Raw genomic sequence first — 26,324 nt, 5'->3', positions numbered from 1 at the left:
TGTTGGTGCATTACTACTACTAGCAACAGCTAGACCCTGCGAGTTACTGCGAGTGCCTGTTGATCGCCGCAAGGACCGCCAGTCACCCGTCCGTCAACCTGTCCATCCTGTTGCCATTCCTGTTCCCCCTGCTGCTGTTCCTGCTGCAGCTCCTGCCCCGGTTCCTGCTGCAGAGCTACCAGTCGGAGCCACCTGTCGGTTGAGTTGCCCTCCCGACTCGGAGAATATAGACTCTGTTATACCTGTGGTTCTGTCCGCTGTCCTGCCCGCTGTCCTGCCCGATGTCCTGCCGGCTGCGTCTTCCTGGATCAGTCGGTTGAGTTGCCCTACCGACTTGGAAGGACAAAGACACTGTAGGTGCCACCATTTGTTTGTTTGTTGGAATAAAGACTGTATTTTGAACTGATACCCGAGTCTGTGAGCCTGCATTTGGGTCCTGTTATACTCCACCTCCTAACATTCCCATTATAGGACCTTAGATTTCCTGTTTAGTTGAGGTCATGCTGCTAAGAGACTTTTTTGTACATCTTGATGTGATACACATATCCAAAAATGTTGGTGCATGTAGGTGAAACCAGGTGCCGGGGCCACCTGCTCGCATAACGCATCAGATGTATCGTCTCACCACGCCGGCTGTATGTGCCACTTTTCATGAAGTTTCAAGTATCTTTAAACATCGACTTCCTGTGTCACAGCGAAACCTCAAACTTTGCCGCATCGCCATAGCGACGCTCTTTGACTTGGACGAAAACAAATTCTTTTGATAACTTTTCTTCCCAAACATGTTAACAGTGAACTGACTCAATTTCAAGTCCGTCTGACAAAATCCCAAGGAGGAGTTGGACAAAGTACAACATGTGCGAATCGCCAAAAATGGCGACTAAATTCAAAATGGCAGACTTCCTGTTGATTTGACTTAATGGTGCAATAACTTTTTTTGTACGTCCGGGTGTAATACACAGGTCCACCGATTTTCGTGCATGTAGGTTAATGTAGCCGCCGGGGCATCTGTGTAGGGGGCGCTAGCGAGCCATTTTGGCCACGCCTACTCGCGAAATTTTCGCCGGCAGACATGCGTGTACGAGCTTTCACGAGTTTTTGAACATGATAAAGCCTCTAAAAATGCAGTTCATTTGCAAGAACAAGGACAGAAAAGAAAAGAAAAAATACTTCATTGGATAACAATAGGGCTTTCGCACCGTGGGTGGTCGGGCCCTAATAAGCTGTAGATCACACGGAACATGTATGCGTATTCTGCTTTACTTCTACACCAACACCATCACGTTGCGACTTGATCCTCTCCAGCGGCCAGTGCGCGTCGCTACATGCGCATGCGTCCCTGCGTGGAGAGGAAAAGGGAAGGCGCTGTTTCAGAGCGAGAAAGCGTTTCAGTGAAACCGTTATCTGCACGCCACATTCATGACAGTTGACTTCCCGATGGGCTGTGTGTGTACGCCTTCGCGGTACAACGTTCATAGGGCTAAGCTTTGAATCCCCGGTCACATGACTGCTTCCACCCGTGTGCGTGCGCGCTGCAGACAGACGTATATTTCTCGTGTTCCCACGCAGGGAATGTCACCAAAAGCAACGTGAACTTGGTTGCAACATCATCGTGCAGCACAACAGGATCGCTCCACGGATTAAACCTCATCTGTCCGGCAGCACTGCTGGTGAGTAGCAATGTTAAAATCCCCCCCCCCTCCAGCTAACATAGATCAGCCTATGTGCGCTGAATAGTTTTGTACGCTTTGGGAGGCATGAAACATCACTGATCTGTAACTGGCCTCATTGGATGTCTCATTTAATTTGTCTGGTCTTGATTTGTACATGCGAGTCGGTGTGATTTCTTTGATTGTGGTCGTCTCCTGGGGCTGGATGGACACTTAAATAGACAGCTGGGAAGACCTGGAAACATTATGTTTGTGGAGAACAGTGACAGGAATTGACAGACTGTTGTTATATGTCCTGTGATCAGTGACATTAAATCTAACTTGAAGTGGAATTGAAGGAAAAGTCTGTCTGTCTGTTTACCCCGAGTTGCCTTTGCTTGCTTTGGTAACACAGAAACTTTTGTCATCTAGAAATGTGATTTTTCTGTGATGCTTTGGAGTTTTGTCAGTATTTAATCATCAATCTCTGCTTATTGCTGCAAACTTTGCAACAAAAGTAGTGCATGTATATTAGATTGGAAATTGGTTTGCATCTAACTGTTCCTCTACAGTAGAGTTACAGAGGAGGTTATATATAATCATGATTTACAATATTTTGGTGGCAAGTAGGCTGACAGATTCTGTTTTACCTGATGCAGTAATGAGTTGTGAAGCCCTTGTGGTGCAGTGGTTAGCATTGTCACCTCACAGCAAAAAGGTTCCGGGTTCAAATCTGGTCCTGGGCCTTTCTGTGTGGATTTTGCATGTTCTCCCTGTGCTTGCGTGGGTTCTCTCCGGGTTCTCCGGCTTCCTCCCATCACCCAAAAACATGCACCTCAGGTTGGTTAGCGCTGAGGTCGTGGCAACCTGTTGCAGCAGCTCCCCCTTGGGATGCTGCTGTAGCAAAAATAATTTCCCCTAGGGGATTAATAGAGTACAATAAAATAAAAATTAAAAAAATGCCGGCTGTCTGATAAAAATGGCTGTATTGAACACATTTCTTCCCTCTTAACATGACATTTTAAAAAATTTCCCCTTGGGGATTAATAAAGTAACTACCTAACCTAAGCAAATTCCCTCTATTGTACTGGTTTCTGCAGATATTTAGCTAAAGCACCACTTTTGTATTTCAGTGTAACAGCAAAAAAAAAAACAGTACATGAGATCAATTAAGAACGGATATTTGTTTAAGAGCCCCTAACCTAAATAAGAGCTCATTTGTCTCAAAAGATAAGATCCATTGGAAAAAAAATCGTACACATCCTGATGGCTTTTTATTGTACATCACTATTCCATTAACCAGGAGATCCTGGGTCCGGTCTGGCCCCGTGCCACTGATCTTCACAGCTGGATCAGCATGGTGTATTTCACACCATTAAAGATAATCTACCAAAACTGTAAAGTTGAATGCAAACATGGGTTGAGTCTTTTTCTGGGAGGTTTTTTATCAGTGTGCAAATAGCCTCGTCTGCTGTCTTAGTATGGGACAGAAACCTGACTGTCCAAATTGGGTACAGAAATTTAGCATTTGTGATGCTGTCATTTGGGAGAATTATATGGATTAGTCATCCATTGGTACTAATTCTTTTAGATTTATTTTTTTTCCCTGTCTTGTATCTTGTTAGTTTGAGCAGTGTTAATTTTTAGTTAGTTTGTCACAACTGTGTCTGTTTATCATGATGAATATACAATCCTTGCTGTCACTTTTCTGAAAAAAGAGATCTCTGTTTTCAGGCTGTTGTATTTATTCAGCATTGCAGTGGCCACATAAGAGAGATCTCCTTTTCACAGATGTTGGATTTAATGGGGCTTAGATATATTTGGCACATGGCAACTTGTAGCAAATCAGCTGAAACACATGATATACCATCTGACTCAGTCCTGCTTGAGTCAATTAGTACGCCTTGAAAAGATGATGAACACACATTTGCCCTCAAAGCCTTCATCTCAGGCAAACGTGATCAAACTTGCTGGTGTCCAGGAGTACTTCAGGGGTTTTTCAAAGAAAGTCTAGTTTCTCAATTAGGCCAATGTATCCTCATGAGTAGAGTACAGAGTATCTGTACCGGATGCAATTTAACTGGGCAGAGTAGGCAGCATGTACAGGACTCTTGGGTACTCAAGTTATAGTTTGATAATCTGACTGTTGTGAATTTGTTTGTGAATATTCACCGCACGACTAAATTAAAATATCAACGTGAAACAGACACAGACAAGGTCCTTCAATCTGAAATATTAACTAACCCCAAGGCCCTGTTTTGTAGGGTCCTTTATGAAAAATGTGCATATGTTTATAGTTTATAATGTACTCGTTTGGTGAAAGTTTCTAAATAGATAATTTAATTAGTTTACTTAAAGCAGAGAGGTTGTGGTTATAGGGGCCATCAGTAAGCAGCACACCTCAAATTAATCAGATTAAATAGGGAATTGGTTTCAATATATTTTGTTCACTTTCACGTCTTCCATTCTTCCAACTGCTAACGCTCAGATGAGATCTCCCAGATTGTCCTCCCAAACACTGCACACCATCCCAAGGTCAACAGTAAAAACAAATGAGGCTGGCTGTTAGAGCTCCCACCTTGTGAAATAGCCTTTCAGAGGAAATGCACTTGCTCTCCTCTTTACACAAGTCTCGTTTAAAGTTCACTTTCACACATGAACTTTCTTTTTCATTTTTAGCCTGTTATATCTCATGCATTAGCCTATCCCTTTATTCTATTGATGCAGTTCATTTTGTTATTTGTGTACCACATTTATGTTACCAAGGAAATATGTATTCTTCTTATCACAGCAGAGTGCCGTATGCAGCAATTAGCTTTTTTTTTTTTAACTGTACTTTTGTGATAAGAGGCCCGCTTACTTGTTTATTGCATATCAATAAAAATAATACCTTCCAAGCATCCTTTGATCTTAAACATCCATTGCCTGTGTCACGGCGAACCATCAAACTTTGCCACATCACCACGGCGACGCCCTTTGACAAAGTCGCATGAGGAAAAGAGTTTGTTAAAATACAACGGGTGCGATTCGCCAAAAATGGCAACTAAATTAAAAATGGCGGACTTCGTGTTTAATTGAGGTCATGCTGCCAAAAGACTTTTTTTTATTCATCTTTATGTGATACACATATCCAAAAATGTTGGTGCATGTAGGTCAAACTAGGTGCCGGGGCCGCCCACTCGCATAACGCATATCAGATTTATCGTCTCACCCCGCTGGATGTATGTGTCACTTTTCATGAGGTTTCAAGTACCCTTAAACATCAACTTCCTGTGTCACAGTGGTGAAACATCAAACTTTGCTGCATCGCCATGGCGACGCTCTTTGACAAAGTCAAACGAAATTCTCAATATATCATCAACCACACGTTTAGGCTAAACTGACCCGACTTTAGGTTCATGTGATCAACCAGCTAGACCAGGGGTGTCAAACTCATTTTAGTTAAGGGGCCACATACTGCCCACTTTCATCTCAAGTGGGCCAGACTAGTAAATTCATAGCATAATAACGCATACATAGCGACAATATTTCTCTGTTTAAATCATTGGTGAAGGTTTTTGGATGATAAACCTTATTTTAAGGACTTTCTACAATAAACTAGAAACATAAAGACCAAAAACTCAGACATCAGCCCACTGTTTATCTGCCTGGGCTCTCCTCTGCAGATGCATGCGTGTGCCAACTTTCATGAGTTTTTGAATATGATAAAGCCTCCAAAAAGGCAATTCACTTGTAAGAACAAAGACCGAAAAGAAAAATAATTCCTTGAAAAACAATAGGGCTTTTGCACCATCGGTGCTCGGGCCCTAATAATTACCTGCAGATGTGACACACTGTATAGTGGTTAAGTAGATGTGAGGCACCATGAACACCAAAGACATGTAACCTGGATTCATTATGTTTGAATAGACTGTGATGACCAACGGGAAATGGTCAGCTGCTGCCAAAATAGTGACTTGAGACAACGTTTCTTCCATAGAACTTATAAAGACCAAATTGATTCCCAAAGTAGGGAATAGGATGATCCCGCTGAACCATCAGTGTGTTTATGTGCATGCACACGCACATACACACACATAGAGCAAAGGTTACAGAACTCTGACTATAGTACCATGCTGATAAGATAAAAATGTTTATTTACAACATAAATTCTTTATTTCATCGCTTGACCGACAGTCGCCTTAAGAAGAGTGTCCTGTTGCCATAAATAACAACCTAACTAGTAGTAGGAATCATGCTGCTGCCAGAAATAGCCCTATTATGAAGATTTGAATGGACTTGTGTGTTTGCCCATGTAATATTGGTGAACTTCCTGTTGTGAAACAAAAGGCGTTTTCTTAAGGCCATCACCTGAAACTATAATAAGAAATAAGACAAAAAGAGGAGACGATTTATTCTCCAGTTCTGAATATTATCATGCATTCATTTTAGTGACTTTTAGAAGTTATTAAGGCAACAAATAACACATCTGTTTGAAATTTAAACTCCAAGGGACCTCTAAAAGACATTTCCTCTTGAAACAAAACAATGAAATACAAAAATAACATGCAAATATTTAGCTGGAATGCAATTGTAACAGGATGGAGACCTGAGACAGGTGGAGACCCAGAGGAAGAAACATGCAAAGTGAAGGTTAATCAGCCATTTCACAACATCAAAGCAATACAGTTACTGATTGATTATTCATACATTTTAGCTAGCTGCATGAGCTTTTTAATCCAAATTTAGGTATTTCAGTTGTTTATCCAAACTGTTTAATCATTACTTTAGTTTATTTAGCTAAACATTTCATCCATTTGGTAATGACATGTTACTTGTTATTTGAATTTTTTTTTAATTGTATGTATATTTATTACTTTTATTTAACCGGTTCAACTATTTATGCATATCAATTGAACTGTTTAAACTACATTATCTATTTATTTACACATTATTTGAACGGTTCATTTGTTACTTTTAGCCAACTACTTAAGCTATTAATCCAGTTTTAGCCATTTTAACCATTTAATATAAATGTTTAAATGTTACTTTTAGCTAACAGTTTCAGACATTTATTGAGTTTACAGCCTTTGCTAAGACATCTTGCACATTTTTGAACTGTTTATTCATTTTTATTCAATTTATCCGAGCTGTTTCAACCAGTTAGAGGCTACATTCCACTTAGCTGGCTATTTCAGTTGTTCATCCATTATATGTGAACTGTTTATTCTTTACTGCTGCTTTTCAAACATTCATATACTCTCAATTACAACATATCATTTTAAAATGTTACAGCTGATGTGGGTATAGATATATTGATCAAATATATATTTTTCAATTCAGTTAGGCAAAATCTATCCCTCCTAGTAACTGTGGAATTACCTGATTGAAGTATTTCTGGTTGTTAATCAATGCATGCATGTTTAAGACAGTCAGACTTACATGTGGAGTACAAAAGAGAAAAAAGTAATAATTTCGTCAATAGCAAATTTACATAGAGATGTAGATTTATGGTAAAATATTTCACTGTGGAAAAGTAGTCATCTGCCATCTGGCAATGTGGAAGTTGACAAAGAGGATCAGGGTATTGGGGAAAAACCCCATCCCAGGACCGGGCCTGCCCTCTCCATGGACTGCCACAAAAGCCCTGCAAGTCTAATCGACAGTACATTTGACACACTTTCAGCTCCCCAGGGCTGCCTTTGCACATGCAGATGCTTTTTTGAGGTATAAGGGGTTGATTAAAGCCTACAATTTCTGTAAAAGCTTTACTTCATAAAAGCGGTCGAAATGTTACAAATGGGCACCAGATTTAGTAGTTCTGACTGGATTAAATTCAGGGATTATGTGTTTTAGAGGTGATTTTCCATTGTGAGCAGAACGCACATGTGATTTTCTTTAGAGAGTGTGTCTGTGGTTGAAAGAAATCAGCTGGGAGGTGGAAAGAGGTTTTAGAAGAGAAGGTTGTTTTGAGTCGTGATTTATCTCCGTGCCAAGGGTGGTGCAAGGACTTCACCCATTTAGAATTGCCACAATAAATCGCACAATAAATCTGCAAGGCCTTGCACTGTTCAGAGATTATGAATGCTATGAGGACATTATGATGGGACCTGTGTGTAAGTGTGTGTGTGTGAAGACATGCTCTCAGAACAATTCAAAATGAATACATAATGCAAACACAATATATGAATTGATAAATGTGAACCAATTATGATTATTTGTTTGCATACCTTAAATATAGAGCTCACGTTAATTCTTTTAAGTATGTCAACATTAATATTTATCTATAACAATTAGCTTAATTAATGAAAACATGATCTCAACTCTTATTAACTCCAAGTACCATCAGTATTAGCTTTCTCAGCCCTTACCTTCCTCTGGAATTTGGGAGGGAGCAGCTTTAACCAATAAATCGCTGACAACAAATTTCCCATGTGCTGGAATTACTTCCACTGTGCTATTTCGTGGTAGCTGCCTGACTCATCTTTAATCACTACAGTGTGTGACTAAGCTCTTTAAGTGGTCTGTCTACATTTCTTTCGTGATCCACAGTTAGACTTGCAGCGATGCTTTAAGAACATCTGTGGTGACGGGCACTTCTGACGGGGCTAAATCTTTCTCTGCTTCTGCTCTGTTGGTCCCACACACCTCGAGGACTTTTGCCTTGTGTCAGTCAGCCATCCAGCTTTCTTTACGGCATTATACACCACCCGCTCCCCAGCCGGCCCTCTCTCCACCTCCCCTTTCCCCTCACACTGTATTGAAGTCAGCTATTGTGCTGCTCTGCTTTTGTGTTGCCTGCGGTGTCGGTGAGGAGATCTTGTGCCTTCTGAGCTTTATTGAGCTACAGTATGTCCAGCTGGTATAACTGACTCATGTTCAGGAGGGTGAGGGTGATGAGGCTGGAGGTGATGAGTACTTTAAACAGGATGTTGATGGAAATAGATGGTTATAGATGGAATTACATAGGACTGCATCTATGAGTTATTTTATTTTGCATTTAAAAAGTTACTTTTGGAATTAATCAATACCTTGTTCAGTCTATAAAAGCAGAAAATGGTGAAAATTGCATTACACACACACACTATGACATTTTCCTAGAGCCCATCTTTAAATCGAATGTTTTGTCCAACTTTAAGTTCACATCCTATAGACATTTAAGTTACAATGAATGTCTAATAAAAAAAGAAAATAAGCACATCTTCTCTCAAACTGAAAAACAGCTGATTTATGACATTTGTGCCAAATTAATTTGCTTTCAGTCCCAAAATTAAGGAAGCAAAAAGGTCAGCCGATATGAGGTTAACTAAGGATGTTATGGAATATCTTTATTTTATTGTACTTTGTATCATACAATGATACTGCATCCATTTCAGTCGTTCCATTATACAATAACGTGCCATGCATGTTTCTTGTTTAGTTTGAGTACTTTCTGTCTAGGGCTGCAGTTTCACATCAGTTTCCTCATTAATGCAGAGACAAGTGGAAAACAAGGAGAGTCACATATTAACTGTGCCAATATTTGCCAGTTGTTTTCATATGTCTAATTATTGTTTGGTTTTACAACAGGGAGAAGCCCGGACTCATTATATGTGAGCCACTGACAACACTAGCTTCTGAAATGGAAGAGGGAAAAGGTAAGAAGTCCTGTTTTATTTTTTTTTTAAATTCTCTGGGACACTGTAATATTTTGTGGAAAAGCATGTAATAATTATGAAGTATGTTAGAATCTGTACTAATTGGAGCTAGTAATCTCTGTCAGTCATGCAATGATTCACTGCAAATATGATCTGTTTTTTCAATGAAGGGATCAATTGTTTAGTTTGTAAAATGTGAAAAGCACATTAACTATTCCTAAAACCCAGACACACATTTTACCTAATTATCTGAACAAATGTTGAAAACTGAAAGATAAACAATTGAACTGAGAAAAGCAGCATATTGTCATATATAAAAGTAGAACTAAATGTTTTAAGAAATCAGTACATTGTTAAAAGTGTTTTTTTCTGTCAGCTGGAGGATGGGTTAACCAAATAATGAGCACAACTCAGGCCCTTCAACAGCTCAACAGTGAATCCAGGCACTTGGATCCTTTGCTACCAAAGACAGCAGCACAGAGAGGAAGAGGAGAATCTCCTTGCTTGTTTCATTCATTTCATTTCAAAGGAAAAAAAAAAGGGAGATGCATTTGAAATTTGCTCCTGTCCACATTCTTTAGTGCTTTCGTCATTTCCTAAACAATAACAGTAAACAAACACAGCCCAGCCTAATATCTGGTTTAGGATGAAAACACACCCGCTCCATTATAACTCCATGAAACCCTGATTTAGGAGGGAGCACTATCACATCATATTATATGTTGTGAAAGGAGTTTGTTTTTTTACAGGGAGTGGATTGAGTGTCAATATGTTGTGGCGTAAACATCCCTGTGGTCATGTTAATCGAAGTTTGGGCAAGCAGGGTTCACTGAGAGATTTACAGCAGTATTACCTTACTGGTATTGCTGTCTGGCATGTACACGTCTAAAAATAACCATTCAGCTCTGCGCTCCTTCAGCCTACTATTGATTTTCAGTGATGTGTTGGATCTGAAGCAGTGTCAGCCTCGGTACAACTCTTGCCACTCCAAATCATGAATCAGAAAGAATACGGACAAGATCGTGTGCATTATGCAAATAATAGTCAGATGTGTGTCGCGTTAAATGTCCTCTAAGCTGATCTAAACCATAATCTGAATCCAAAGCATAGTTGAATGACAGTGCTGGCGCTGATGCGGTATATCCTTCGATTCAGGGACCAGTTTGTTTGAGTCAAGCCTGATCCTCTTAAACTGATCGGTATTCATCTGCTGCCCTCCTCTCTCTCAGCCTCTTTCACTGTCTTTCTATTATTATTTCTTTCTTTTGTGTTTTTTGCTCCTCTGCATCTGTTTGTTCCTCTGACACTCCAAATGTATTCTCCTCCCTCATCTGTGTGTAAGGCCATTCAAGTCATCTTATTTACATGTGTGAAATGACCATTATAATTCAATTTAGCATTTCACTGTAGTTCCCCTCCCCTCCCCGACCAACGTTTCAGCAGTTTAAAGGAGGAGCTAATCAGTTGGGTCTTTCTTCTCTCTGTACCTGTCACCAGGATGACTTCATGCACTGTGTAGACATGAGAACTGAGGAGCATGTGAAGATGTCCCAGAAGGCAACTAAAAGTAAGATCTTTTCCTGAGGACAAGTTTTTTTTTGCTTGTTTGTTTCTCATTAGATGTTATTAAATGTTTGTGGTATTAACCACAAGGACTTTCTCCTATCATTGACATCAAGTGAATCTGGTCTTTTACATACAATGATGAGAGGATTATGGACTTCAATGCATGTTGCCAAAATTTAATCATCGCATTAAGCGAGCTGTAGTCCCGTGTTTTCAGTCTTTGTGCTCTGCTATCTAGCTACAAACTTTATACTGAATGGACAGACATACATGCACTGGTATCTTATCTAACCCTTTAAAAGTGTCATGCTCCCTGCCTTGCTGTAGATGGACAGTACTGCTGGTTCCTTGTCCCAGGACCAAAAACATGTTACAGTACTGCAGGAGTCTGGAAAGCAGCGAGTATGAACAGCACAGCGGTCCTGAGAATAGCTAAATGATAATATGGTTTAATTTTCTGGCTTTGGATGACTCAGCAGGGGTTTTCCAAAATTCATTCAGTGAATCAGTTTTAGTCAAAATCAAATCATGCTCACAGCACTCATGATGACAGTGTACATTAACTCTTCATTCTAGTTTTTTTTTTTCCCAAATGCTGCTCATCTGTATTTTTTTTTTTTAAATTGTGTCTGGTGTTTAAACACTTTTTGAACAGTTAAAATGTTAGCAGGTATGTTAAAATTCTAATTATTTGACTTAATTTGTGAGTTTTATTTTTGCTGTCAAATGGAAACCACAACAGGTGGGCAGTTTCCTGTAAACTTGAAACTAAATAGCAAGTGGTACTGGCAGAAAAGCTGATTTACGTTCATTTCAGTATCAGTTTACAGTTCCCACATGGGTACTGACTGCTCATCTGATTTGAATGGTGCACAGTCGCATACTCAGAGACATCGTGCTGTTGTGTTGTTCGTCTGTCCGTCCGTCCAAACATGCTATCTCAAAAATGCTTTCGAGGAAGGTTCTTCAAACTTGGCAGGAAATGTTCAATTGTTCCCAACGATGAACTTATTCGATTTTGGTAGGTCAAAGGTCAAGGTCACTGCAACCTCTTTGTTCATGCTCTATTGTGAATGTGCTATCTCAGAAAGGCGTAGAGGAGCTTTCTACAAGTCTGCCACAAATGTAGCCTTGGAACTGAATAGAATTTGTAGGTCAAAGGTCACTGTGACCTCACAAAACATGTTTGTGACCATAACTCAAGAATTCACATGCTAATTATGGCAACATCTCACAAATGTCTAATAAGATAACTTGGTGATAACATTTTTATCCAAAAGGTCAAAGGTCAACTACAATGTGACATTAAAGTCACACACACCCTGAGGAACAAAAGTGGAGATTGTAACCAGATTTCACATTTGGTCAGATACTGACATGGTGACACTAATCTTGGGTGTCCACCTTCACTACATATATTATGAGTCTGGACAGACGTGGATGTAAACTGCAACTTGACTGATTGGCGGAGGTATACAACGAGGGGGCAGTGATTCTAGTTTTCTGCAGTACGCTCAGTCAGTCCAGTGTCTTTTACTTTGATTGTCATAATGTTGAAAACAAACTTGAGCCTACTTTTTTATTTCTGTTTGCATCTGTTTTTGTCTCTATTTACTCCAGCATGGTGCCTTAGGCTTCTCCCAGTTCTCCTCTTCTTCATCTCCTTCATCACTTACTACTGTTCCTATGCTATACTTCAGAGGTAATTGCACAAACGCTAACACAGACGTGTCTTTCTTCCTTTGTTCTTTTGTGGTCGCTCTGATATTGATGTCACAAAAGCACAGAATTGCCCATTTCTGAGGCAAAAAAAAAAAAAAAATCTCCTGAGGTCTGTATAGTGCTGAGTCACTAAAAGTCAAGTAAGCAATCTACATCAAGTGAGCGGAGCTGCTGGTCAACAGAGGCACACACATGCCCATTCCTGCACTTTTTGAGCGCTCTGGACACAGTTACTGGCACATTTCATTTTTATGGATTCAGCAGGAATTTTCAAGCCAGTTGTGGTGACTGTCTGTCTTTCAGCTATGGAGGCACCAGCATGTCTCCGAACAGTAGCAAGTCGTTGTGTGGTGGCTGGCTAACCCAGAAGAAGTGGGAGAGCCTTAACTTTAAGTGAGTAATGGCATGTCTGTGCATTTTTATTTATTTTTTTTAATTTTTTTTTAACATGCCAACATTTTTATTTGACATAAGGTGCCAGGCTTCTTAAAACTGGACTGTGTTTTACCCGTCATGAAGGAAAAGTATATTTTAGTGAGAAAGAGCAGAACTTGTTAATAAAAAAAATAAAAAAAGAGAGAGAGTTTCCATCTTGGTAATGGTTACAGCAAGTCCTAGTCACTCGAGTGGAATGTCTTGAAATGATTGAGGGAGAATAAATATGAAAACAATCAGTCTCAGTATGTGCTATTGATTACGTTTTTTGGAGGTAGACAATAGCTGGTTTTCCTGAAGGAGTCATTGTTCCACATCTCCGAACTCGCCGCTCATTTATTTTTTTCTCGCTCTATTATCAGTTTATTCAGCTGTATGTTTACTCGTCTTTTTGTGGGCTCCGTTCTGTTCCAAAAATGTGATATGGTCTCCATCTGTGGTTTGTCAAAGGGTCCTTCAGGCCAGCAGACCTTCCACCGCCTGCCCTTCGACCTTTAAACCAGTTCAGATTCACAATCCCTGTGTTTAGCCCTGTAAAAGAACCATGTTTGTATGAGGCTGCTGGTCAGTTGTACTTGCATTTTCACATTAGTCATTACAGTCAGGGCGAGGCCTTCCGGGCAATCACAGTGACATTTCTCTAATTAGACCCCTCCCCGCAGATTTATCCTGATGTCCTGTGGAGAGCTAGCTGGCACACAAGGGTAATAAATGTCTGATAGACTCACTGTCAAAGACAGTAGGTCATAAACAGCTGGAGTCTGAAGCCAGCGAACACAGAAAAGCAACTGTTTCACATATTACAACCTGCCACATTTGTCTCACTCCGCAGGCTCTGTGAATGTTATTGTTTTCCTTTTTCTCTCCTCAGCAGAGAACCACCAACAGAGGATTTTAATGAGGGAAATTGCTATTGAATGACATCATGTAAATGTTCAGATTTTCTTCTAATGCATCTGGTTTACCTGCTTCAATGGGTACTGCAACATTTAGTGAAGTTAAGGCATCATTCAAGCACATGAAGCAGTTTTTCATGTGCCAGTGTGCGCACTGTATGGCTTGGCAGCACAGATGGTATTGTCCATTGTGTGGTTTAATCGTTATTTTAGCCAAAAAAGCAGTTTTCTTCACTCTCGCTGTCTTACCCCTCATTTATAACCTCGCCGCTCGCTCAGCCACAAAGCCTCCTGTAATGTAATTCACCTCCACAGTGAAACCCTGTACACTGCGGTATTAATGTTGTAATTCCTTCTCTGACACTTCTCATCCAGCATTAGCAGACGGACGCAGCTTTTTCTGAAAATGGAGGATTTCTTTTGGCGGGAGCATCTGTCAAAGCAGGCATTACCATATGGCATTAAGGGCAATGGTATGTTGACTCTGCACTGTCCATTATCCTCTACTCTCAAATATTACTTACTGGTTGATTGATGATTGTGATTACTTCATGTTAGAGCCTGCCCACTTTTACTGAACTATGAAAAACATGACATGAAAAAAACAATAAATAGAAAGAACTTTCATACTTGTCCAACCTGGTATCAAGTCAAAACATGTAATACTCCACCAGTCAACTACAGGATACCGATTTATTTATGACACTTAAATTATTTTAAGCCATCTTTGTGAATTGAAGTTCTGTTTCGAAACTTCTGGATTCAGCTTTTTATTTTCTCACTTTCCCTCCCAGAGCTGTTGCTACTGAAAGTTCTTGCTATAACTGCAAGTTATCAGATGCCTGCCAACATCGAAAAGTAAGTGTGAGTGTGCTTTAGCCAACTTTGCAAATGATACTAAAGCTCAAAAGTTCATTGTTGCAACCAAGGTTTATCATATACGTTCAGATATTGTTATTTTTGTTTTGTGTCAGTCCATATAGTGCAGTACAGGTGATCCAGGATTGGCACCAACAAATATTTAATAAACTAGATAAGGAAACACCTCTCAAACAGAGCAGTAGCTACGTTCCACCCATACAACCAGCTATTTCCGATTAAACCACCAATGTGTGCTGTTGCTATAGCAATGATAAGTTGCCGGTTATGTTTCCAGAGAGACATTTTGACGTAACTGCACAAAACATTAAAACAGTCATCGCAGGACCTGTGATGAAGGTAATTGAACACAGAAGTGCCACATTTCAACTGTGTGTATATATATATATATATATATATGTGTGTGTTTTTTTGTCCACAGCCTTGAATGCAGAACTTGTGTAGTCATAGGCAATGGCTTTGCTATTAAAAACACCTCCTTGGGAAGCATCATCAACAAATACGACGTGGTCATTCGGTAAGAAAAACACCACAAAGAAGCATTTTACTAGTGCGATGACATTAACTCATTATCATTATTATTATTGTTATTTTCCTTTATTTAAAATGCACTGCACGATGGGTTAACATCATGAAAACTCGAATTCAAGTTGGGAATTTTTAAGAGGCGGCTGTACTATTGTTTTTCATGTATTACAAAACTGACGCTCAAAGTGATAATAATAATACACAAAACTGTTGTGTTCATACCTACCATCATGTTTCAGGGCAGCCAGGACAGGGAAATTAAGAACAGACAGATCGTTGGCAAATGACCTTAACAAGGGAGTGTGGTGATTTTTTTTTCTTCCCCCAACTACTGAGAGAAAGATATAAATTCACTGGGCTATAGACTAATGATGGACAGCATCCAACTGTGTGACCATCTGACTCTGACACGGAGCCCTCCTTTGAGCAATTAGCAAAGTTTTGGGTCAAATAAAGTTCTTGAAAGATGGAGAGAAAGCCTTTAGTTTGCTGAGGGACGCAGGCACTTTTCAAATCTGACTTTACAGCCTTGGAATGAACACATGCATTCTGAGTTTTTATAAGCCTCTTTCGAACAGCCAGTATTTGGCCTGGCCACAATGCATTTTTCTCCTCCCCACCAGGCCCTTCCTCCTCCCTCACATCTCTCCCTTCTCTTCTTAGGACCTAATAGTTTCCTGGCCAAGTAGAGTAAGATTATTGATGTTCAGGATTCAATGCATGCCTGAGAGTTTGACGTCATCGAGCCGATTTGGTCTTAGAAACACCGCAAGACGTTTTAACAGCCTGTTGAGACTTAAATCTCCAAAAGTGCAGACTAATCATTTAACCAAACAAGGTCTTGGTCTGCGAGCTACTGTGTTAATTAGTTGGTCGAAGATTGAGTTATGATGCGATTTTACAAGTTCTTGTGTCAAGAATGTGTTCAAAGTAATTGGAGATGGATGTATACAAAAGGTTAGTTGTCCTATTTACAGGTAATTCTTTTACGGTATTGTTTTAAGGCGAGTTTTTGTTAACTGTAGAACATGTGACAGAACACATGTGGAGGAAGAAGAGGGACCTGTGTGTCCAAAATCGGCAGGTCACAAGGACTCCACATTCCACATGCAAACATTCGGCATTAACGCGGCATTAAGTGACGTAACATTAGCTTTAATGAGCCGCACTCAGTTAAGTGCGGAAATCAAATCATCGTGAATAATGTTTTCAGTCTTCTTAAACTGTTAAATGAGAAGTTAGAATCATGCTCCATGTGAAGTAATAAGCATTGGACGTTTGCTTTTACTGCAGATTAGCCACTCGCTGGTTGGCTAACCAGTCTGCTAGCTTTGATGGATCCCTATGGGTAATGGATAATGGAGGTTTTTTTTTTTTTAAGGCCGCTTAAAACATAATTATTGAAATAACCACCTTTTTTTTTTTTTGAAACAATTATTATCATTATCTTGACATGATATTGAGAAAGGCTCTGTTCCAAGGCTGGATGTTTTTTGATGTATTAATATTATGAAAAATGTCAGTGTGGTTTTTCTGACTAAAACGGAATCCCAAAATTCCACTTTCACTCTTTTTCTGTGTATGTTTTCAGTCAGACTTGAAATGTAAGTGTTTCATGCGGGAAGCTCTTTGCACTGTTTGCCCTGATATACAGTGGGTACGGAAAGTATTCAGACCCCTTTACATTTTTCACTCTTTGTTTCATTGCAGCCATTTGCTAAAATCAAAAAGTTCATTTTATTTCTCATTAATGTACACTCAGCACCCCATCTTGACAGAAAAAAACAAATGTAGAAATTTGTGCAAATGTATTAAAAAAGAAAAACTGAAATATCACATGGTCATAAGTATTCAGACCCTTTGCTCAGTATTGAGTAGAAGCACCCTTTTGAGCTAGTACAGCCATGAGTCTTCTTGGGAATGATGCAACAAGCTTTTCACACCTGGATTTGGGGATCCTCTGCCATTCTTCCTTGCAGATCCTCTCCAGTTCCGTCAGGTTGGATGGTGAACGTTGGTGGACAGCCATTTTCAGGTCTCTCCAGAGATGCTCAATTGGGTTTAGGTCAGGGCTCTGGCTGGGCCAGTCAAGAATGGTCACAGAGTTGTTCTGAAGCCACTCCTTTGTTATTTTAGCTGTGTGCTTAGGGTCATTGTCTTGTTGGAAGGTGAACCTTCGGCCCAGTCTGAGGTCCAGAGCACTCTGGAAGAGGTTTTCTTCAATTGTATCTCTGTACTTGGCCGCATCCCTGCAGCTGAAAAACAGTCGTCCTGTCCCATGATGCTGAAAAACACCACCATGTTTCACTGTTGGGATTGTATTGGGCAGGTGATGAGCAGTGCCTGGTTTTCTCCACACATACCGCTTAGAATTAATGCCAAAAAGTTCAATCTTGGTTTCATCAGACCAGAGAATCTTACTTCTCATAGTCTGGGAGTCCTTCATGTGTTTTTTGTCAAACTCTATGCGGGCTTTCATATGTCTTGCACTGAGGAGAGGCTTCCGTCGGGCCACTCTGCCATAAAGCCCCCGACTGGTGGAGGGCTGCAGTGATCGTTGACTTTGTGGAACTTTCTCCCATCTCCCTACTGCATCTCTGGAGCTCAGCCACAGTGATCTTTGGGTTCTTCTTTACCTCTCTCACCAAGGCTCTTCTCCCACGATTGCTCAGTTTGGCTGGACGGCCGGGTCTAGGAAGAGTTCTGGTCGTCCCAAACTTCTTCCATTTAAGGATTATGGAGGCCACTGTGCTCTTAGGAACCTTGAGTGCTGCAGAAATTATTTTGTAACCTTGGCCAGATCTGTGCCTTGCCACAATTCTGTCTCTGAGCTCCTTGGACAGTTCCTTCGACCTCATGATTCTCATTTGCTCTGACATGCACTGTGAGCTGTAAGGTCTTATATAGACAGGTGTGTGCCTTTCCTAATCAAGTCCAATCAGTTTAATTAAACACAGCTGGACTCCAATGAAGGAGTAGAACCATCTCAAGGAGGATCAGAAGAAATGGACAGCATGTGAGTTAAATATGAGTGTCACAGCAAAGGGTCTGAATACTTATGACCATGTGATATTTCGGTTTTTCTTTTTGAATAAATTTGCACAAATTTCTACATTTCTGTTTTTTTCTGTCAAGATGGGGTGCTGAGTGTACATTAATGAGAAATAAAATGAACTTTTTTTTATTTTAGCAAATGGCTGCAATGAAACAAAGAGTGAAAAATGTAAAGGGGTCTGAATACTTTCCGTACCCACTGTACACTGTTTAAAAAAATTTCCCCTCGGGGATTAATGAAGTAACTACCCAACCTAACCTAACCTTTAGCTTGAGGTGGCGAGTGCAATTCAGCATGACCCTTTAGTCAGAACTGAACACAATAAAGACATTAAGATTCCCTTTAATAACCAATTACATTTCAAGTAATGATTAGAGTGTATGGTTAAACCAAAAACTTTCTGCATGAGTTATTGAAAAAATAAAAATCTTCAACAAAACAACCCTAAAAAAAATCTTCCTTTTCCTGAATGCAGTTTTGTGTCTCTGCCTCAGGTTGAATGATGCCCCTGTGAGAGGCTATGAGGAAGACGTGGGGAACAAGACCACCATGAGGTTCTTCTACCCCGAGTCAGCCTTCTACAACCCCGGTCTGCACAACGAGCCCAACACACTTATGGTCCTGGTGCCTTTCAAACAGCAAGACCTGCGGTGGCTCAAAGAGATCCTCTATAATGAGAAGAGGGTACAGGATATGTGTGAGAATATACTCTCTCACACACACATCTCACTCTCTCTCTTTTCTTTCTCTTCCTCTATGCCTCACAAAAACTGTTTTAGTTTCTGTTCCAGCTCTTGCCAGCCATCCATATCAGGAACAAATACTTAAGCGGTTCGACTTCGCTGATGCCAGCGCCCTTCAGAGTTAAATGTAGTTTCCATCGCAGACATGCTTCACTCTGTTGCTCCCGGCACCTCCGGCCTCCCACTGCTAATAGTTGCAGGGTCATTACCCGCTAATTTGCACAACAATTTAGTTGCCTCCAGACATGAGGGAGTCATAGGTTCAATTGCATCTCTGTTTGCGGTAATGAACTCATTTGACCATCCAAAAATAGCAATCTTTAACTCTCCTTCTGTCCTTTTTTCCCTTCCAGTTTCAAAACATCCTGTAATTTATCTTCCTGTCTGTTTGTGTGTGCACTCCAGATCAGGAAAGGCTTTTGGAAGCCCCCTCCCCAAATCTGGTTGGGGAACGTTGGTAAAATCCGAGTGCTGGACCCCTACTTTTTGCACCACACTGCAGACAGACTGCTCCAGATCAATATGTACCCAAAGACAAAGCAGGTGAGTGATCACTGCCACTAATCTGTTTTGAGCTGCAGGTGTGGAGATCACAATTTCAGAATCAGAAATGTTGGTTCAGGTCCAAACCATACTGTTCCCTTAATTCTTCAATTCTCTAACCCAATCAATATAAAACTGTTTGAATCTGTGGTGGCGATGTCTCTCCTGTGTTGCAACACTGAGCTTTTCTGGCACCCTCAACTGCAATTTTCCCACCAGAACCTTCTCTCTTGTTTGTTCCCTTTTTCTCACACCTCCCTTTTTTCTCCTTTTGCCCTTCACTGCTTCCCACATGAATGTTAACAAGGGTGGATGGAGTATCCACTGATTAGCCACAGTTCCTCTAGTGATACGTCTTGACCTCTGTGATAAACAGTTTATTAGAAGAGGCATTTCTCTTGAAATGTAGTAGGTGAAATGTTGGAGGTCAGTGGTTATTTTGTGGATCCAATTACTGCAGAACATGATGAAGATTAGCTTCTGCTTGGCATTCTGGCATCTCATTACAAGATAAGTGCCTCATGTCTTCTAGGCTACACAGCAAATCCCTGGGAAATAATAGGCTTTCGAAGGAAAGCCAAAATATTGTATGAATTTCAGCCAGATGCTCTGTTTTTAGACAAAAGACAGTTCTCAGTGTTCCTTCCCTGCAAAGCTGATTATTGCTGTTTTCTCAGGAGAATGTCCAGAATTCTGACCTTCATGTTTTCTTCTTCATTTAAAAGTTTAGCTGAGCTGTTTTGTGACTTTTGGTTATGAAAATATGGATACAGCAAAGGAAAAAGCAAATGAAATACAAGATAACTTCATAGAAACACAACAAACAAAAGTGGAAACATAACCCTAAATTATCTCGAGACAGCAACGATTGTGCAATGAGAAAACACGATGCGTGAAGTTTTTTTTGCAGATCAGATTTTGAAACATCCTGGGATTTGGCTTGGACTGCAGCTCATGTAGGATGAAGTTTTTATTGGCCAGTTGGAAGCCTTCTGCCAAGTGGTGCTTGCGCTGTGTTTGGTGGGGATCGTCCCCGACGTGGGCCCAGGCCAAGTTTTGTTTTGGTTCTGCTTGTTCCCCTCTCCTGAGTCCCTTTTTGTCAAAAGAGTGAAGGGGAGGGGGGTGTTACCCTTTTTGGACTGCAGTACAAACACAACTGGCTGGTGCATGAGAAGAGTGAGCAGTGGGAAGGCAGCGATCCTTCAGGCAATCAGCAGGCTCACCCAACAGGAGCTCTGCACCATCTGCACAGACTGTATGGAAAGGGCCAAGGGGAGAGGAAGGTGGGCAGGAGGAGGAGAGATAGTGGGATGAAGTGTTGAGAGAACTGGGGCCTACATGCAGCTAAAAAACATCAGAAGTAGTTCCAGTTAGGGCTGTAAACAATCTTTTTATTTATTTATTTATTTATTTTTAATTTTTTTAAATGAAACAATATTGAACACAAGAAAACCTAGATTTCTGTCTACCTCTAACTTGTCGTCAGTCCTCTTGTGTTTCTTTCCCCTTTGTTTGTCCTTGGGTATTCCTCATCTGCCAAATACCAGCTGGAATCCTGACTGTAGCAGACCTCCTCTTTGCACATACCCCACCCTCCTTCAGATAATGACCCTGCCAGATAGCCAAGCACCTCCTCAGCACATGCGATTGCACAAACTCTCACGCAATGCAACCCCTTCTCTCTTTCGCTTCCCTTTCCTTCCTTTTTTGCTCAAAAGTGGACAACCATAACACTAATATGTTCACACCCATTCCCCCCCCAAGCACAAGTTTGTGCTCAGCTTGTGTGGGTCTGGTTGCAGTGGTGACAGTATGCAAGCCCCCCCCCCCTCCTTATCCACTCTCACCAGGGATCTATGGGCGTGGGTCCAAACTATGTGACGGGTTGCTGCACAGCGCTGGTGTTCGCCTGTGTGCTGGCTACCACATGAGGCTAACACACAGAATGTCAGCTGTGTCCCATTGCGAAGTGCTCATCAGTTTCTAACTCAAAGAAAAAAAAGACAGTCATGCTCAGTTATTATCAAGGCTGCTCTGGTCATATCAGCTTCTGTATCACTACAGTAGAGCTCACATTTTTTAGATAACCCTCTCTTTGAGTCGTATTTAACCAGGGTTAAACCCAGCGGTATGTACACACAGATAAACTACACTGCTACATGCATGTGTGCTTCCGCTTTCTTTCAAAACTCGCTGAAGGAAGCCAGAAAAAGTGAGCCTATAGACACGTGAGTGCTGCTGCTAGAGACTTTACATTTCTTCTTGGCATGTAACACTTAACATCGAAGCTGATAGCGCTTAGAGGGTAAAAGCTCTGCCCAATAATTGTCATTTTCACTAGATCTAAGAACAGGGATGATTTCTAAGTAGCAGTTATTCAAATGCAACACTTGGCAAGAGAGATAATATTTCTGTTCAAATACCACTCTGAATACTGCAATGCACATGCAAAAAAGCTAATATTTTCTAAAATGTCAAACTAAAAGCAAAATTTGTTTTGGAGGCTGCTGGCTGTTTGGGTACAGACGGTTGGCAACTACTGTAGGCGTGCAGCTGGATTTTTCAATGGCTACTATCTGAAATTCAACAAAATAAAAGTCTTTCACATGCATCATTTTATCTGAATCTGTATTCAAATGACAGAGGGCCTTTTATTTGGGTAGAAATGCATAATCCAGGCAATCATTAAGCCTTAGCTAGGGAAAATATTGGAGGTAGGCCTTTGTAAACACGGGTACGTGCACCAGTGAGGCACTGAACAAAAGAAATTTCCTCGCAGACAGGACTATCACAGAGGAAACTTGATGATAATATGGAAAGCTGAGGAGGAGAAAGACATGGGAAGGTTGCTGGGAAAGTGTCGCAAGTTTCATCTCTCCACGTCATGTGCAAGAGATTCTTCTTGCCTCTGCGAACATGGATAATCATTGACAGACTCGTATGGGAAGTGGCAAACAACACAGGGACATCTCCGTGCACAGAAAGAGCCAGCTAGGGACAACACAACAAACATGTCTCATCTCATTAAATCCCACATTAGTTTTATTTCTTGTTTTTCCTAAAACAAGCTAAAGATGTCAGTAGGGTCACATAACATTCTTTCTTTCCTTATGGTTTTTGCAAAGGCTGATCACAAGTGATGAAGACAAAAACTTCAGAAAATGTATATTAGTTTTATTTTTAGGATCATTTCTACATATTTCTTTTGTGTACGGCTACACAGGTGAAAAACGGGAATCACACTGTTGGAGATAATCAGTTTGCTGAGTTGTGTAATACACAATCTCTTTCAGTCTCACAGAGTCTTTAGTGAAGTCTTGGGTTGTGTACTTTAATCTGATCTCTTTTTATCTATTGCCAAGAGTAAACCATTTGGAATTTGTGCTTAGACCTTTCCACAGCTTGGCAGGGCTTCTACGCTGTACTAAATATTGTTGTAATAGGGATGAATAACTTGTATTTTTATAATTTTGATAATGCTTTATAGATACTCGTTACTATTGTGTAGTTTTTCTGTTAAATATTGTCAAAAAGCAAATTTTTTTTCACTGAATTAAGCAAATGCATCATCACTGTGGGCTTTATTTTTGAAGCAGACAGTGGAGAGATGACAGGAAATGAGGCTGGAGATGGGGGGGCTGCATCAGAGTTCCCCAAACGGGTTTGAGCTAGAAATTTAAACCATGAGGCCACAGAGGAAGTTAATAATGGTGAATGTAGTTTGGGGTTGTGAGGGAGCTCTGTTTGCTTATGTGTGTTGTTTGATATAATTGATATAATTTTGGCTGTTAATGTCTATGTTCTGTCCCTAAGGGCTCATCCTTGCACTAAATTTTTTTAACATAAGAGTGTAAAAACACAAATCAAAACTTAGATGTAGTTATGAAATTACTCTTAACATGTGAATTGTATTTTTTTTTTTCTCTATTTGCTTGTTTTCAGATAAAACTAATCTTAGTTTTGTGCCATTGAGTCTGATGTCTGTATGGTAATTAAAACACACCTCAGTTTTTATAAATGAAGCAGAAAGCTGATTTTGATCTGCATAACACACACACACATACACACATAAATTCCTCATACTAAGCTGAGACAAAAGGTTTCCATGAGGAGACTATTTGATAACCTCAAAGGCAGCACTGGAGCACCTTAAGTTTGTTCTTAGATATTTATCATTGATATCAGCTTTCAACAGCTGAACACTAAGCTTCTTTTGTTTCTCTTAAATGTTTGAGATCAGAATATGAATGCATATTTTAGCTGAAGTTAAACCAGTCGTGCACCCTGCAGCATTTCCATCTGCACACTCAGAGTGGTGGAGACAGTTTGTGTTCATATGTTTGTCTTTTGAGGGGGTGTTTTAGTGCATTTGCTCGCAAGGTTGTTGGATTTTTTTCCCTGCAGTAATTATGAAGCAGAAAATTGCACTGCAGGCGGCTAAATAACTGCAATTCTTCGGTCAAGCATGCAAGGATGCAGATAGAGACAGCGAGAGAAGACACCGAAGACAGTATATTTTACCCTGCCTGTGAAATGATTGAACATATATTTTTTTTCCTGTTCGTCCCAAAGCTCACATTAAGTTAAATATTGTACATGAAATAACGCTTGAATTCTGTTGGAACAAGAGGTAATACAGATCGAAAACTGTAACTGCTTAGGTGTTGATAGAGATACAAAGTAATGCTGAGGTCGTTAGATGTAATTCTACAGTGGAAATACTTGTGATGAGCAATTTCTGCTTCCCTCTACTGCCATCTAGGGTGAAACCAGAGGAATCGTTTATTAATGCCTGCTAGAAGAGATGTATGACACTCCAGCTCTTGCTTTCACTGCATAGCTGATACTAAATTTTGCTTATTTAAAAAAAAAAAAAAAAATTTTTTTACATAAGTGCGCATAATCTTTTTTATACGACAAGGCTCGTTCGTTCACTAAAGCACTCGTACATCATACCACACAGGGATTCGGTCACATACATTGTAATGCAGGACCTGTTTAATAACTACACTTTACCAAGGTAACTTAAACCAGGAGTTTCTTTCAAGCTGTTCGCATAACAGACACAGTGATTGCTGTCGGCTGTCACAAACTATTGTGTGTTACAGAAGCCAGTGCATCCTACCACGGGTCTCCTTGCTGTCTTTGTTTCTCTCAACTACTGTGACGTGGTCCACGTTGCTGGATTTGGATACCCAAGCTCCAAGAACCAACGGTACCCTATTCACTACTACGGATATAACACCATGAAGTCTATGAAGGTGGGTGGTAATCATCCATAGTATTTCAAATGTTGCCTGTGTTTTCAACACGCAGGTAGGAAAAGCTCTAAATTCTCTACTGCTCCTCCTCCTCTCTGTTGCAGAACTCTTACCATGACCTCAATCATGAAGCTCAAGCCTTAAAAAGACTCGAGGATTCAGGAGCCATTTCCTATCTGCACCCGCATCTATGATACTTTTCCAGTTCCATTTCATCACAAACTAAAATTGAACACCAAATCATAATTGAATTTGGTTTATGTTATCTGACCTAAATCAGGTGTCAATGTGCCTTCTGCAGTGGGATTCCGGACATCTTGCTGGTCTATTAAATCATCATGTGGTGTCACACTTTGAGCTCTAATGAACCTTTACCTCCCGGGACACGTTATGTTCTGTAAAACTGAAAGACAATAGAAGCGATTTAATTGCTTTCTTCAACATAACTTTTGGTAATGTTACTCAGCATTTTGCATAACTTTTGTAACTTTCGGGATCACGACTATTACATTTTATTCACAGGATACTTAACTATTAATGTGGTGACCCAGTTGTGTCTTTGTGAGCATCAGCAAACATCTGTTTACATTGGATCTTGGGTAAATCCAGGCTTTGATGTTGTTTTTAAAAACCTTGCTGGAATCAAGCATTTCAGATATACAGCTCATACTGGGACTCTTTTGTCCAGAGACTTCATGTACAACTGACCTGTAAAATAGGAAGTCTTGATTATTTTTTACACACTTGCCATGGTCTGACATTCATTTTCCAATCAGATATATTCCTTCTAAGCTCTAAAAAAAAAAAAATTCAGTGGAGTTGTGGGGAGACACTTATAATATACATTTTAATTACAAAGAAAGGAAAATGACTTTAATTCACGTTTAGATTCCTTGGACTGGAAATACTACCCGTATTTGGCTTATTTGTAAAGTTTTAATTATATTAATTGTTTCAGTCATTTAATTTATTTAATTGTTTTTTTCACATATAAATGATACCACTGGATATTTTGTAATGTACAGAATGAAATACATTTTTCATTCAAAGGTGAATAAAATGAATTCCGAGTTATCTGTGTTCACATAATTCACTGGACAGGCTTTGCTATATGAACTGGCAACGACCTGCTGTACGTTTGAAGTTCATTCTATTATCACTATTCACCACTAGATGGCAGAGGGCCTCCATTGCATGCATAATATACAGTACAATAAGTAGTTACTGCACTGCACATGGTGCAGCAGCCCCTCTTAAAGTGCCTGGGGCAATAGTAAGCGTAGCACTATAGCACATTTGCACAGGAACACGTGCAGTATGACCATCTGGAAGACCAGATAATTGCACAATGCAAAGAAATGAGAATGATTAATATACATTTGCTGCTAGTGACAGATGTTAATGATGGTTTTTACTCTGTGTACACATGCC

At 40.2% G+C, this 26,324-nt stretch overlaps 1 protein-coding gene across 2 annotated transcripts; it reads left to right on the top strand.

The window, feature by feature from the left end:
- Positions 1-1,362: 1,362 nt before the first annotated feature.
- Positions 1,363-26,109, top strand: st3gal4 (ST3 beta-galactoside alpha-2,3-sialyltransferase 4). Of its 2 annotated transcripts, none has more exons than XM_069713250.1 (12): positions 1,363-1,670; positions 9,198-9,265; positions 10,763-10,832; positions 12,452-12,533; positions 12,857-12,946; positions 14,260-14,357; positions 14,679-14,742; positions 15,185-15,280; positions 18,841-19,030; positions 19,495-19,632; positions 24,744-24,893; positions 24,998-26,109. In XM_069713250.1, exons 3-12 carry the CDS (start codon positions 10,772-10,774, stop codon positions 25,085-25,087), a joined length of 1,059 nt encoding a protein of 352 aa, XP_069569351.1. In that variant the 5' UTR covers positions 1,363-1,670; positions 9,198-9,265; positions 10,763-10,771; the 3' UTR covers positions 25,088-26,109. The 2 variants fall into 2 exon arrangements, with proteins under 2 accessions (XP_069569351.1, XP_069569273.1); XM_069713172.1 differs by having other exon boundaries at positions 24,741-24,893.
- The last annotated feature ends 215 nt before the right edge of the window (positions 26,110-26,324 follow it).

The sequence above is a fragment of the Brachyistius frenatus genome, unplaced genomic scaffold (assembly GCF_029030835.1).
Source record: "Brachyistius frenatus isolate BFR_SWC_R1_liver_20210118 unplaced genomic scaffold, ASM2903083v1 Contig_1, whole genome shotgun sequence".
Classification (NCBI taxonomy): domain Eukaryota; kingdom Metazoa; phylum Chordata; class Actinopteri; family Embiotocidae; genus Brachyistius; species Brachyistius frenatus.
Note: the sequence above shows the minus strand (reverse complement) of the source record. Positions and strands in the feature narration are given on the sequence as shown.

Coding starts and splice junctions, on each gene's coding strand:
- st3gal4 (XM_069713172.1), top strand. CDS start 10,772: ATGCACTGTGTAGACATGAGAACTGAGGAGCATGTGAAGATGTCCCAG. Junction 12,534..12,856: donor TCCTATGCTATACTTCAGAG/GTAATTGCACAA, acceptor TCTGTCTTTCAG/CTATGGAGGCACCAGCATGT. Junction 14,743..15,184: donor ATGCCTGCCAACATCGAAAA/GTAAGTGTGAGT, acceptor TTTTGTCCACAG/CCTTGAATGCAGAACTTGTG.